This window comes from Mobula birostris, chromosome 5 (assembly GCF_030028105.1).
Source record: "Mobula birostris isolate sMobBir1 chromosome 5, sMobBir1.hap1, whole genome shotgun sequence".
NCBI lineage: Eukaryota > Metazoa > Chordata > Chondrichthyes > Myliobatiformes > Myliobatidae > Mobula > Mobula birostris.
Window position 1 is genome coordinate 30,757,133 of NC_092374.1, and position 12,670 is coordinate 30,769,802.

The window sequence follows — 12,670 nt, forward strand, 5'->3', positions numbered from 1 at the left end:
TAACCAGATGCAGGATATAACATAAGAATTCATAGGTGAAGGGCTGTTTAGGGCCCTGAATGGTGGTGAGGGAGGAAATGTAGGGGCAGGTGTAACATACAGAGCAAATACAAGGGTAAGAGCCTGTGGGAGGGATGAGCAAGCAAGGGAGTGGGCGAGAATGGTTCCTCTGCAGAGGGGAGTGGATACCGTGCCTGCTGGTGGGATCATGTTGGAGGTGGTGGAAGTTGCAAAGAATATGTTGGATGTGAGGACAAAGGAACTCTATCCCTGTTTTCTCTCGGGAGGATGAGGTTTTGGGATGAGGGTAGATATGCAGGAAAACAGAACAGAAGCAGGTGAGGGCTGCATTGATCACTGTGGGGGAGAACCCCGTTTTCTGGGAGGAAAAGACTGCATCAGGTATCCTGAAATAGAAAGCCTCATCTCGAAAAATAGCTGTGGCAGAGAAACTGAGAGAAAGGAATAACATCCTTACAAGTGGTAGGGTAGAAAGAGGTGCATTTAAATTGGGAATGTAGAAGATGTCAGCAAATAATCTGCCCCCTGCGATGGAGGCAGGGAGATTAGGAAAAAGGAGAGGGGTAACCAGAAATGGACTTACCTGAATTTGAAGGTCGGTGGTGAGGTTGACGAAATCTGTGCTGCTCCACAGGGGGCAGGGAGCAGCACCAATTCAGTTGTCAGTGTAGTGAGGAAAGAATTGGGTAGCATTGCCAGTGTAGGTTTGGCTACTTGGAGCAATCCATCTTCCCAATGAAAGGGCAGGCAGGACTGGAGCCCATTGAGTGCCCGTGGTTGACACTATTGATAAAAAGTGGGGGTTACCAAGACTGAGGAGAGTGACGGCAAAGAGGAACGGGTTGGGTCTGTTACCCAAAAAGAGGTTGAGAGCCCTGAGGCCGCTTTGATGTGTTGCATGGTCCATGGTGAAATGAGAAGTCGGGGCTAGGGAACTGAAACTGGGAGAGAGCATCGAAAGTGGCATGGGAGTAAGGGAGAGGGTACTGACCCAAAGTATGCATACAAAGTGCAACCTTAAAGGCAGCTACAAGTCAAAAACCCAATAGAACCTATTTTTTAAAAAAAGACTACCAAACACTCAAAGTGCAGAAAAAACAAACCGTGCAAAGAATAAAAGTAGACATATAACATTCAGAACTGAAGTTCAGGTAAGTGAGTCCATAGCCATGATGCCATGGTTACTGCAGCTGATTTAGGAGCCCATTAGTTGCAAGCCACAGCCTCAGTTCAGTGCAGAGATGAGTAAACCTTACGGAGCAGCGAGTTGAACACCTGGCCCGTTCTTCGTCTCCAACCCTGACCTTTTCAATCTGGCCCGGTGCTTAAATCAGCCAAACTTCGGGTTATCTCTCTCTCTGCAGCCTAGGCCCTGCTGCTTGAATAAGCTCTTGGACCCAGGCCACACCACCTCGATTCGGCCCATGCCCAACCTTTCCAATTCGGCCCGGCACTTAAATCAGTCAAACCATGGGCCTTTCCTCGCTCTCGGGCCAGGCTCCATCATCTCGACACTGCCTCCCCTTGGTTCTGCCGCATTGAAACCCCTCCAAGTCCAATCCAGCAATGGCCAAATATTGGCTGCTTTCCCAGTTTCAGCTCTGGGACACACTGACTCAATTCAGCCCGTAAATGCCACGGCACAATCGTCCTGAAGCTTTTGAGGCTTCAGTTCCCATCATGAAAATCCCAGGTCGTACAGGCAGTTCAAAAGCTGGACTCCGAAGGGAAAGTGATTGTATCTGAGGAAAAAGTGTGATTAATACAGTAATTTATAGTTTTGTTTGCAGTAGCAAGTCGTCACTGTGCTTCACCAACTTAAACTGGACAAGGGGGACAAGATTGGATATGAGGGTATATGTTCAGTGGGGCAGGAGTGGGCAGAAACTATGGGCCTACCAGGGCACTTGGGTTTGTGGATCTTGAGTAGGAGGCGGAAATGGGCAGAATGAGTTTGGGGAAGAGTGAGGTTGAAGTTTGTACAGGGGAACTCTCCAGAGGTGATGAGGTCCATCATGGTCTTGTAGACAGAGGCCTGATGTTTCTCGGTGGACTCCTGGTTCAGAGGTATGTAATAGAATTTGTCTGAGAGCTGCTTTCTGGCCTCTGCAAGATAGAGGCTAGACCTCAGCTCCATCACTCTACACCAGACTGCAACTGCACCACTCTTGTCTGTGTTTGAGGTTGGAATTGGTGCAGAGACAGTGTGTTCAGAGGGAGTGAGGTTGTACGTGCAGTGTTACCCCAAGACTAAATCACTTGCCTTTCCATTTCTCAAATTTTCCTGGATTAAGTACAAGAAATACAAGAACAAATAGCAGGTTATGATTTTCATTGAATGATTCACTTCCTGAAGCACTGACGTTTTCCATCTACTCGACTGGGGCTAGCATGTGATGGAATGTTCTGCACTTGCACGAATGTGTGCAACTCTAATAACACAAAGGCTCGGTGGTTTTAAGAGTACACGATCAATAGTCGTATGTGCACTCTTTTTCTTAATGAGGTTTTAATTGTATTCCAGTACTTTTACCATTTAAATGTTTGGTTCCTTCCACTTCTGCAGTGTTTAGATGAAGGGTTGTTTGTTTAATCCCTGTGAAACTGTCTGAAATGTAGATATAGGGCAAACTGTGTATGGGGCATATGGGCAATAAATGTACCTCCACCAGGGCACTGTAAGAAAGAGTTTGGTTTGGAATTCAGAACAAGGGAAAGTAGAGTTGAAGCTGTTTTGATGTAATTAGTTCAGTTAAGGACCAGAAAATGTAGTAAATAAAATCGAAAGTCTGCAAACACTGGAAATCCAGAGCAACACACACAAAATACTGGAGGAACTCAGCAGGTCAGGCAGCATCTATGAAAATCAGTTTTGGGCCAAGACCCTTCTTAAGGGCTGAGAGGGGGGGGGGGTGCCAGAAGAGTAAAGTGGGGGGAGAGAAAAGAGGCTAGTTGGAAGGTGATAGGTGAAGCCAGTTGGGTGGGAAAGGTCAGGGGTTGGAGAAGATGATCTCTGATGAGAGAGGTGAGTGGACTATAGTAGAAAGGTGTTACATACCCTGTAACGGGGTTAAAAGAACCAGCAGAAATGGAAAACACCCGGAGTCTGGTATTGCTGTTAGCTAAAGTTATTAGTAACTACACAATACAGTAATATATAACCAGATAAATCAAACAGGTTAACAAAATTCATGCATATATAAGTGTGGAACTATGTGAAAGCCAAGCTTCTTCATCCTTAGGAGGTAAATGGATACAGCCTTACGATGATGGGTAAATGAAGTCAGTTCAGTTTGTATTATTGAGTTGAATGATGGTGGAGAGAGAGAGAGAGAGAGGTGTTGTGGTTGTCCGAGTAAGCCGATGCCATCGATCCTCAGTTGTCCTCCGAAATCCTTTTAAAGTCATCGAATGTGATCACAAAAAGGAAACTATCTTCTGTGGTAAATTAATCAACCCAGGCAAGGGTTGGACACACTGATAACTTTCCACTGGTCACACCTTTTCCGCACTGCAAGAGCTATTGATTGATTCTCCCAATCGATCCTCCAAAAACCCACCCTTCTGTGGGCACACCAAGCTCATCCAGCGTCGGAAACCATGTGCGCCTGTCTGACGACCAGCTGACCTTGTATTTATCCAAGCATGCTGAACACCGGCCGTCCATCAAATAACGCCGCCCTCGGTCACCATGGCAACCCACCAGCTGCTCGTTGCTCTCTCCCTGTCAGAACTCACAAGCAGGCAGCGTCCTTGTATAAGTGTAAACACACTTTAGAGTTCGTTTAAACACCATCTCAAGGCAGGCTTCATCCCTCTCTCTCCCTGTAACAGCACAAATAGTGTCCAAAAGTCTGTCTCATTCTCCCGACGTTTTAAAGTGACAGCCCACAGAAAATATGAACGCGAGGGGTACATAACAAAGGGAAGAAGGAAGAGCCCCATTGGGAAGTAATAGGCAGGTGAGAAGTAAAAGATCAGAGTGGGGAATAGAGGGGAAGTGAATTTTACATATTCAAGGCAATGGAAGCAGAATTCTTTTAAAATAATTAAATAGCGATTGATTGGGTCAAAGTTTAAGCTTACAAGTGTTGTGTGTTAATGTCCACTCATTTTATTTTGAAAAAATGAAGCTGGTGTTCTCAATATTTCACAATACTATTTAATTAATTAATGGAAGGACCATCCTGGTAGGCATGTTGCATCCTTTGATGTTTCGAAGTTGAAATACGTCTCAGTGGATGCTAAAATAATCTTTAGTAAATGTTCTTTGATTCTTTTTCTTCTGAAATCTTGTTTCAGTTCACCTTCTTTTTGCTCTCTATTAAACAGCAACTGTTCAATTGCCAGTCACTACACAAGTTGAGCATGCCCGATAATGATCTCAGTGTGTTGCCAGCTTCCATTTCAAATCTCATCAACCTCAGGGAACTAGATGTCAGCAAGAATGGTAAGTACTTTTGTCAGTTTTAAAAAAAAAAATATCAGAATGTAGATGTTTAATTCATGCTGGGGTACGGAATTTCTTTCTTTTGGACTTGTGAGTTGGTGAATAAGTGAGAGCTGCTGGAGGTGTGCACAAACTACACAAGCCTGTTTCCATGTCCAAATCTGGTCCCCGACTTGTCAGTTCTTTGTATTACATTGGTGTTGCTCTTCTGCACAGAACTGAAGTCTAACATGGCTTTGCAAATCCTCGTTGACGTGAATGAACTGAAAGTAGCTTCTAACTGAATGTTGCCCGTTTATGAATCAATTCTTGTTTACCACAAGGAAATATGTTCCAGGTCATGGAACACTCTTGAGATCCAGGATGCAGTCAATTCTTATTGATAAGTCTTTCAGTGCTTTGAATGACTAAACTTGGAATTAGTGTCATTTAACAAATTGGTTGTCAGTGCAACTTGAATGATCACTGATGTAGAGGGGCCTGTGGCTGGGCATGCATGCATCACAAGAACACCAAACTGAGATGTGTACTACTTGGTGGGACATATCCATTATAAGCATATGCGTTCAGGGAATACCTGGTTTTGTAAAGCATTTTGACAAAAGACGTTATTTTGGCTGAATGAAAGAACTTGCAGAGCAATGGGAAGGAGGTGGCTCAGTGAGATTTATTTTGGAGCTGGTAGAAACTTGGAGCCAAATGACTTTGTTTCATGCCGTGACTATTCTAATTCTGTTGTGGGTAAAATCCTCTGAAACATGAAAGATGTCCAAGGTTTCCAAAAGAGCAGCCAGCAGATTTGTTCTGATGACTATATTCTACAAGGATTTGTTTAGGTTTCCTCCTCTGTCTGCTGAGTCTTGGCAGCGTGATCTATAGACCAGCTCAGATTCTGAATTTGCACTGACAATATCCAGCTGTCCCTCTAGCACCATCTATCCCAATTCTTTCTTCTGTGTTCAGGCTTATTTGACATCAAGTCTTAAACTGCAAGTTAAACACTGGGCGAGCAAAAACTTGTCTTCTCTACTGGCCGTAAATTCTTATTCTTTCCCCCTTGATTATTTTCACTTCTCTATCTATTGATTCATCCTGTTTATTTTGTTATCTTCATACAACACTCCCCTAGCCAAAGCCATTTCTCTTGTGATGAGTGACCAAGTCCAGCTCTATAATTTGCGTTCCCCTCAATCTGTCGTTGATAAAGCCTTTTCTTGTATTCTGGTTAATGCCTAACCAAACTCTTATTCTCTTGTAGCAGGGATACCATATAAATAGCATTATATCTTAGTTAAGATTTTGATCTTTATATTCCTCCTGGTTCAATGCTCCCATCAACTTGGTTCCTGAAGTTTGAAGTTCACAGTGTTGTATCTTAACTTCCCTCCATGGCCTTGTCCCACTATCTGACATTTCTTTAGATGTACACTTCTCCAACTGTTTCTCCAACTCTGACCGGCTGTATTCTTTTGATCTACTATATTCTACTGGGTTATCTGAACTATACTAAGCAAAGGAATTCTCTCAAACATTTCAATTTCCTTGCTGCGTTTGAGACTCCAAATCTACCCTGTAAAACTCCCATGTATTACTGCTTCTGGCTTAATTATCTGGAACAGTACTGTGAAGTGTCTGGAATATGTGCTTGCATTATTGACACTGCAGATTGCTTTCTGTTTCTAGTACTCCTTTTACCTTAATACAGACAAATGTAATCTGTAGCTATATTGTGTTCTGTTTTTATCCAGCACTTTCTATGATTTCTGACTTGTCTGCATTTTATTATTGCAGTTGAATACCATCCGCTTTAGAAACCTAATCTTGTTAGCCACAACAAAATATCTGTTTCAGATCTGGGTCAGTCTGAAATCCAGGATGTAATGGATTCTTTCAGATTAGTCTTTCAATTACTTTGCTTTGAGTATCTGAATTTGATGCTGGAACAAATTAGAAACAGTTGTGATTCCAATGCCTTGGCTCCAAGTCAACACACACAGTATTATCCATTCTTCATCAGCTGCCAGGCATGTTAGAATCATATCTGCTATCTTGTTTACCATTAGGAGGAGGACATCTTATGATCTATTGAGTTTGTACCAGCACTATAGTGCAAATCATTCAATCTCACTGCCTCATTTACTTCCTGCAACCTGTTCACTCTCATGGTTATCAGCTCCATACTGGTTTTCTAACTCCCCAACTATGCGTGAGCCAATTTAATGATAGAGCCATATTATCATTAATGTACTGTAGCTTGTGAGAGTCCCCTGTGCACTTGCCCACTGCATTTCTTAATTTACTCATTGAAGTAAGGTTTGAATTTACTCGGTCAGTGTCAAGGCTTTTGAATCCAGATGACTAGCTCAATGAAGGGAATTCTCCTTGTAGTTTTACAGGGAATGGAAGTATGACTAATGGTCTTAGCATCAATCATTAAAAGATGCACATTTCTTCTCCAAGGTTGCAAGCCTTTGGAACCCTCTTCCTCAAAGGGTGTCGAAGGCAGACTCTTTATTGTTTAGGGAGTAGTGATCCTTTGTAATGGTCAATAGGGAAGACAAAATTACGGAGTTAATGCAGTCAGTTCAGTTGATCTTAATGAACAGCAGAGCAGGCTTAGGGAGACGAGTGTCTACTTCCAATTCATTGAGCTCTTTGAATCCCGGTCAGCTAGGGAGGAGTTATTTGCATTATCCCAATTGCTCTTGGTCCAGAGTCTACAAGTGATGGCACCAAAAGCTACTTGTGCCAGTGCGTAAAAACCCTCATTTCATTTAACTTTTAGAGCAGAGTTCTAGATCCTGAGTATCCTCTAGGTCAGGAGTTCCTACCTTTTTAATACCACGGGCCCTACCGTTAACTGAGGGCTCCATGGAATCCCAGGTTGGGAACCCCTGCTCTAGGTGAGAGAAATATTTTTCTTCACCCCCTTAAGGAGTGTCTATCTCAATTCCCATGCAACACAATTTCAGCGACTCCTCACCAACCAGGAGGTGTATTAGAGTCAGTTATTTAAATCTATGCCTGCTCATCGAAAGTAAGCCCTTGTTCAACATCCAGGCCTTTCATAATTATTTCACCTCATTTTAAGTTCTCCCCAGCTTTCAACTTGAGGCTGAGATTTGTTATCTTGGAATAAAGGTATGAGCCAAGGGCATTATCCTGGTGTGCTTTAACTAGAGTTTTTATACAATCCAGGCCTGCGCTTTTCAATATTTTCATTTATAACTCTAGCATCTCCTTTAGTCTGTTGCCAATGCGTTCTTCCTTCTCCATTGTCTCTCAGCTCTGACAACATAATTACCAGTGCCTCACAGCTCTCCCTAATCTCTAATCTGGGCTGGGTAAATCATAGTTTTTGTCCTGTTAACCTCCGATTTGCAGCACAATTGCATGAATTTTGTTTGGTCTATTTTGCTTAATTATGAAATGTAGCCTCTTCATTTCCTGAGATTCATCCTCTGTTTTGATATAATGATAAGAAAAACAACAGCCTCGCACTCAATGTCAGCAAGACTAGGGAGCTTCAAGGAGCTCAAGAAGCTATTCACTCCAGGAGGAGGAAGCTGGAGGTCCATGAGACAGTTCTCATCAGGGATCAGAGGTGGAGAGAGTCAACACTTTAAAGTCCTCAGTGTTATCATTTCAGAGGATATGTCATGAGTTCAGCCCGTAGGGCCGTTGTGAAGAAAGTGCAGCAGCACCTCTATTTCCTTCACAGTTTGTGAAGATTCAGCAGATCATCTAAAACTTGGACAAACTTGTATTGATTATGTGGTGGAGAGTTTATTGACCTGCTGCATCACAGCCTAGTATGGAAACATCGATGCATTTGAATGGAAAAGCCCACAAAAAGTAGTGGATATGGCTCAGTCCGTCACAGGTAAAGCTGTCCCCACCACTGAGCACATCTGCACGGAGCGCTGTCACAGGAAAGCAGTGTCCATCATCATGGTCCCCCACCATTGAAGACCTGCTCTTTTCTCACTGCTGCCAATCAGGAGGAAGGTACAAGAGACCCAGGACTCTCACCACCAGGCTTAGGAACGGTTATTACTCCTCAATCATCAGGCTCTTGAATCAGAGATGATAACTTCAGTCAACTTCACTTGCCCCATCACCAAACTTTTCCCACAGCTTATTTATTCACCTTTTTAAAAATTAGTTTTTATTTCTTCTTCTTTTGTATTTGCACTTTGATTCCTTTTGCACATTGTTTGCTGTCCGTCCAATAGGGCATGATCTTTCATTGATTTGTATAGCTTTTTTTTGTATTTACTGTGAATGTCCACAAGAAAATGAATTTTGGGGTTGTGTATGGTGACGTGTACTTTGATAATAAATTTACTATGAAACTTGAACTTTTTAATGTTGATTCAATTTTCTTATTGTTGCTGTCAATAGGAAAACTGATATATTAGCGATAATGAAGAACCTGTTTGCAGGTAGATAATACATCTGATTAAGGTGGTGATAAAGTGGTTTTGTGTTTTATTACCGTTTGAAGACCATACGAGTGTAGATGATTTGTTAACACTTAAATGACTTTGGCCACCAGACTTCTATTTTAACTGTTTGTCAAAGGACTGTGGATTGAGTCCACAACAATGGACTTCCTAAAAGGTGTAAATACCAGATGCTTCTGGCGCCTGATGCTGTAGTTTTGAAGACAGTATTATCTATACAATATAAATATTAAACACGAATTCTGCAGATGCTGTACGTTGACTGTACCTCTTCCTAGAGATGCTGCCTGACCTGCTGCGTTCACCAGCAACTTTGATGTGTGCTGCATTATAAATATTAATTGTCTTCTATGTTAGCATGTAAAATGCCAAATAAATGTATTGTGGATTGAACTAAAGGCTGTGGATACCAACCCAGGCATGTTGGCGTCGGAAGGAAAGGATGAAATCCGAAGGTGTGATGTTTGTATGTAGCTTCAAAAGGAAGCATTGTCTATGCATTGTCTGCAACTTTTTAAGTAGCGATTGCCTTTGTGTTTAGCATATAAATATCGAGCCCACATTTAGCTAGCAGACCTTTCTGCGGAAAGCGTCTCCGTCTGTTAAGATGCCTGCTTTACCTTGTTGTGTCGAATAAAGAAGCTGCTTTGTATCTGCCAGTGACTCTGTCTCTCCGGTAATTTCATCCACGCTATAACACAAGCCACTTCTGCTTCAGAAGTTCACTTGTAACTCAGGCCAGTGCTAGAATGACATTGCTTACTTGTAAAGCAGAGGCTGAAGAGTGAGGAAGAACGATCATAATTATATTGGATATCAGACATTTCAGTACGGAATCCCTTATGGGACAGAATGAGATTGCTAATGTAAGAAAGTCCTGATAAGAATCTACTAGATGTAATCTTTACTATATCTAATATTTATAATATGCTGCTGGGAATGAGAAGTGTTCCTTTAGATAAAATTAAAGATCTTTGGGAACAAGATTTACAGACTTCAATTTCTGAGGAAGCTTGGAATCAAATTTTTAAATTCGTTAACACTTCATGTGCTTGCCACTCTCTCCTACAATTTAAAGTGGTCCATAGGGCCCATATGACTAAGGACAAGTTGTCTGGTTTTTATTTAGATATATCTCAGTATTGTGATAAATGTAATAATGGAGAAGATTCACTCATTCAAATGTTTTGGACATGCCCGAGTCTTGGAAAATATTGGAAAGAAGTATTTCAAACTTTCTTGATACTTTTCAAAGTAAACTTTAAGCCTAATCCTTTGACCGCTTTTTTTGGTATTGTTGTAGGAAAGGATATTATTTTGAGTCGTCTGACTTGCACATTTTGGCTTTTATGTCTCTTATGGCCAGAAGTATGCTCTTGCTTAAATGGAAAGATGCGGCCCCTCCTATTCACGCCCAGTGGTTAGGTGATGTGATGTCATGTTTAAATTTAGAGAAGAATTGATGTTCAATCTCTGAATCTAGTCAAGACTTTCAAACATTGTGGGGACCTTTTCTGAATTATTTTCAAAACCTTTGATTTGCTGTTAAAGCACAGATGATGACTTGTAGTTTAATGTCCTTAGTGTTGTGTGTCTGAAATGAAGTTTTTAGTTGTGACAATCTATCTAGTTTCATTATATGTTGCTGCATGCCTGACCTTTTACTTAATAGACTTTTTCAGACTTATTCTCAAACAAAGTACATCTTCCTCCCATTAATGCAAACATTGTACTGATACACACTCAGTGGTTTAACCTTTTTAACCGATGGTAGTAAAAGCAAAGTGCAGTTTATTAATTTGCAATGAAAAGACTCTCGTCCATGAATTGATTTTTGTTATTCCATCCATGCTGGGTTACGAGCTGGTGATCTCTTTGGAAACTCACCTGGTAGAAGGCAATGGCAAACCACTGCTGTAACTTGCCTCGTACGTGGTCCCCCACTACGTCAGAGAGGCGTGGAGGGAAATCGTCAGCTAACCGGAGAAACTCCGGATATGACGTACCTTTCCTTTCCTATTCAGTGTGGAGTTGGCCTTTCTGGCACTTTGGGCCCCAGCAAGCCCCAACAACTCCAATTAACCATCACCTAATCGCAGGACAATTTGCAATGACCAATTAACCCATCCGGACTGTAGAAGGAAACCAGATCACCCAGGCAAAGCACATTCGTTCCACAGGGAGGCTATACAGGCTCTTTACGGACAGTGCCAGAAATGAATTCCAAACTCTGGAATGCCACAAGCTGTAATGGCCTCTGATTAACCACTACTCTCTTGTGGCGCCTGTCTGGTTTTAAAAGAAGTTAGGGCTGAGGGTGAACAAATCAAATGACATCTTGCATACCATTTAACATTTTTTGAATTTGGTAGATTCAACAAGTGTTTTGTATATTTTGAGAAGGCATAGAATCATAGAAAACCTACAATACAGGTCCTTTGGCCCACAATGCTGTGCTGAAAACCTTGCATGCAAATACCCCTATAAAGTATTTAAAATTTAAGCAAACCTTTCTTTGTACCCATAAACTAAACACACACGTGGTTCTGTTTTGATAAATTTAGGGGTGAAGATGTTCTGTGGAATTTTTAATCTGACTGTTTTACAAGCGTTGTGCCAAATCCATAAGTCTTCGATTTTAAGAACTTGAGAAGGCAATAAATAATATTCGGCATTTGGCCCTTCTAACCCACTACCAGTTATTAATTTCACAATTGATCTTTTACCACAGCACTTCTTTCCAGCTCTATCCTCGAATCCCTCAATGCCCGGAGATCTATCAGTCATTGTTTTAAATGAATGGCAATTACACAGCTATCTGCAGTAGACAATCTCATAGATCCTCCGAGGGAAGGAAATTCTCCTTGAATCACACCTATTTGCCCTATATCTTACTCTTAATTTTATGCTAGGCTGGTGTTCGGCTCAAAGAAATATTTTCCTGTATCTAGCCTGTCAAGCCCTTTTAAAATTTTGGATATTTTGATTAAGTTTCTTCCAACCTATCTAAATTTGAGAACATCTTCCGAATAATAAAAAAGAGTGGCACCCATCATTAAACACCCCTACCACCCAGGGCATGCTCTGTTCTCATAGCTACTATCAGGAAGGTGATACAGGAGTCTGAAGACACAGATTCAACTTCCTAGGAACAGCTTCTGACCCTCTGCCATCAGATTTCTAAATGGACAATGAACCAACTCATGAACGCTACCTCACCATTTTTTGCTCTTTTAACACTACTTATTTAATTTACTAATATGTATGTACAGTACTGTGCAAAAGTCTTGGGCACCCTAGATTTTTAATATAAATTGTGTTTGAGTTTTTTGTTTTCTTTTCTGCATTCATGTGTCAGTAGAAAAGAGCAAAGTTAAGTTCCCTAACGTTTTCCAAACAATTGAATATCAGAGAAAGTTTTGCATTTCATTAAAGAAAGTAGCATATTTAAAAAATGGACCACTTTTCAAATAAAGATGATGACTCTGTAGGTATAGCCCAGTGCATGATTAAACAAAGTTAACAAACAGATGCTAATGATCAATGATGTAATGAGTTGATTAACAGAAAAAGGTCTAGAAGGAATCAACCAAACTAAGAGGTGAAGGTGTGGCAGATGTGACAGTTTAACCTTCAAATAATCAATTCTTACACCATGGCAAGAGTGAGCAGAGCAACAAGACACAAGGTGGTTATCCTGCATCAGCAAGGTCTCTCCCAGGTAGAAACTTCA

The 12,670-nt window shown here is 41.4% G+C and overlaps 1 protein-coding gene across 6 annotated transcripts in view; it reads left to right on the forward strand.

The window, feature by feature from the left end:
• Positions 1-12,670, forward strand: part of erbin (erbb2 interacting protein) — a 226,031-nt gene that overhangs the window by 88,888 nt on the left and 124,473 nt on the right. For all 6 annotated transcript variants that reach the window (XM_072257788.1, XM_072257790.1, XM_072257789.1 and 3 more), the window contains one exon: positions 4,354-4,471. In XM_072257788.1, the coding sequence (XP_072113889.1) occupies positions 4,354-4,471 (118 nt within the window). The remainder of the gene's footprint in view (positions 1-4,353; positions 4,472-12,670) is intronic.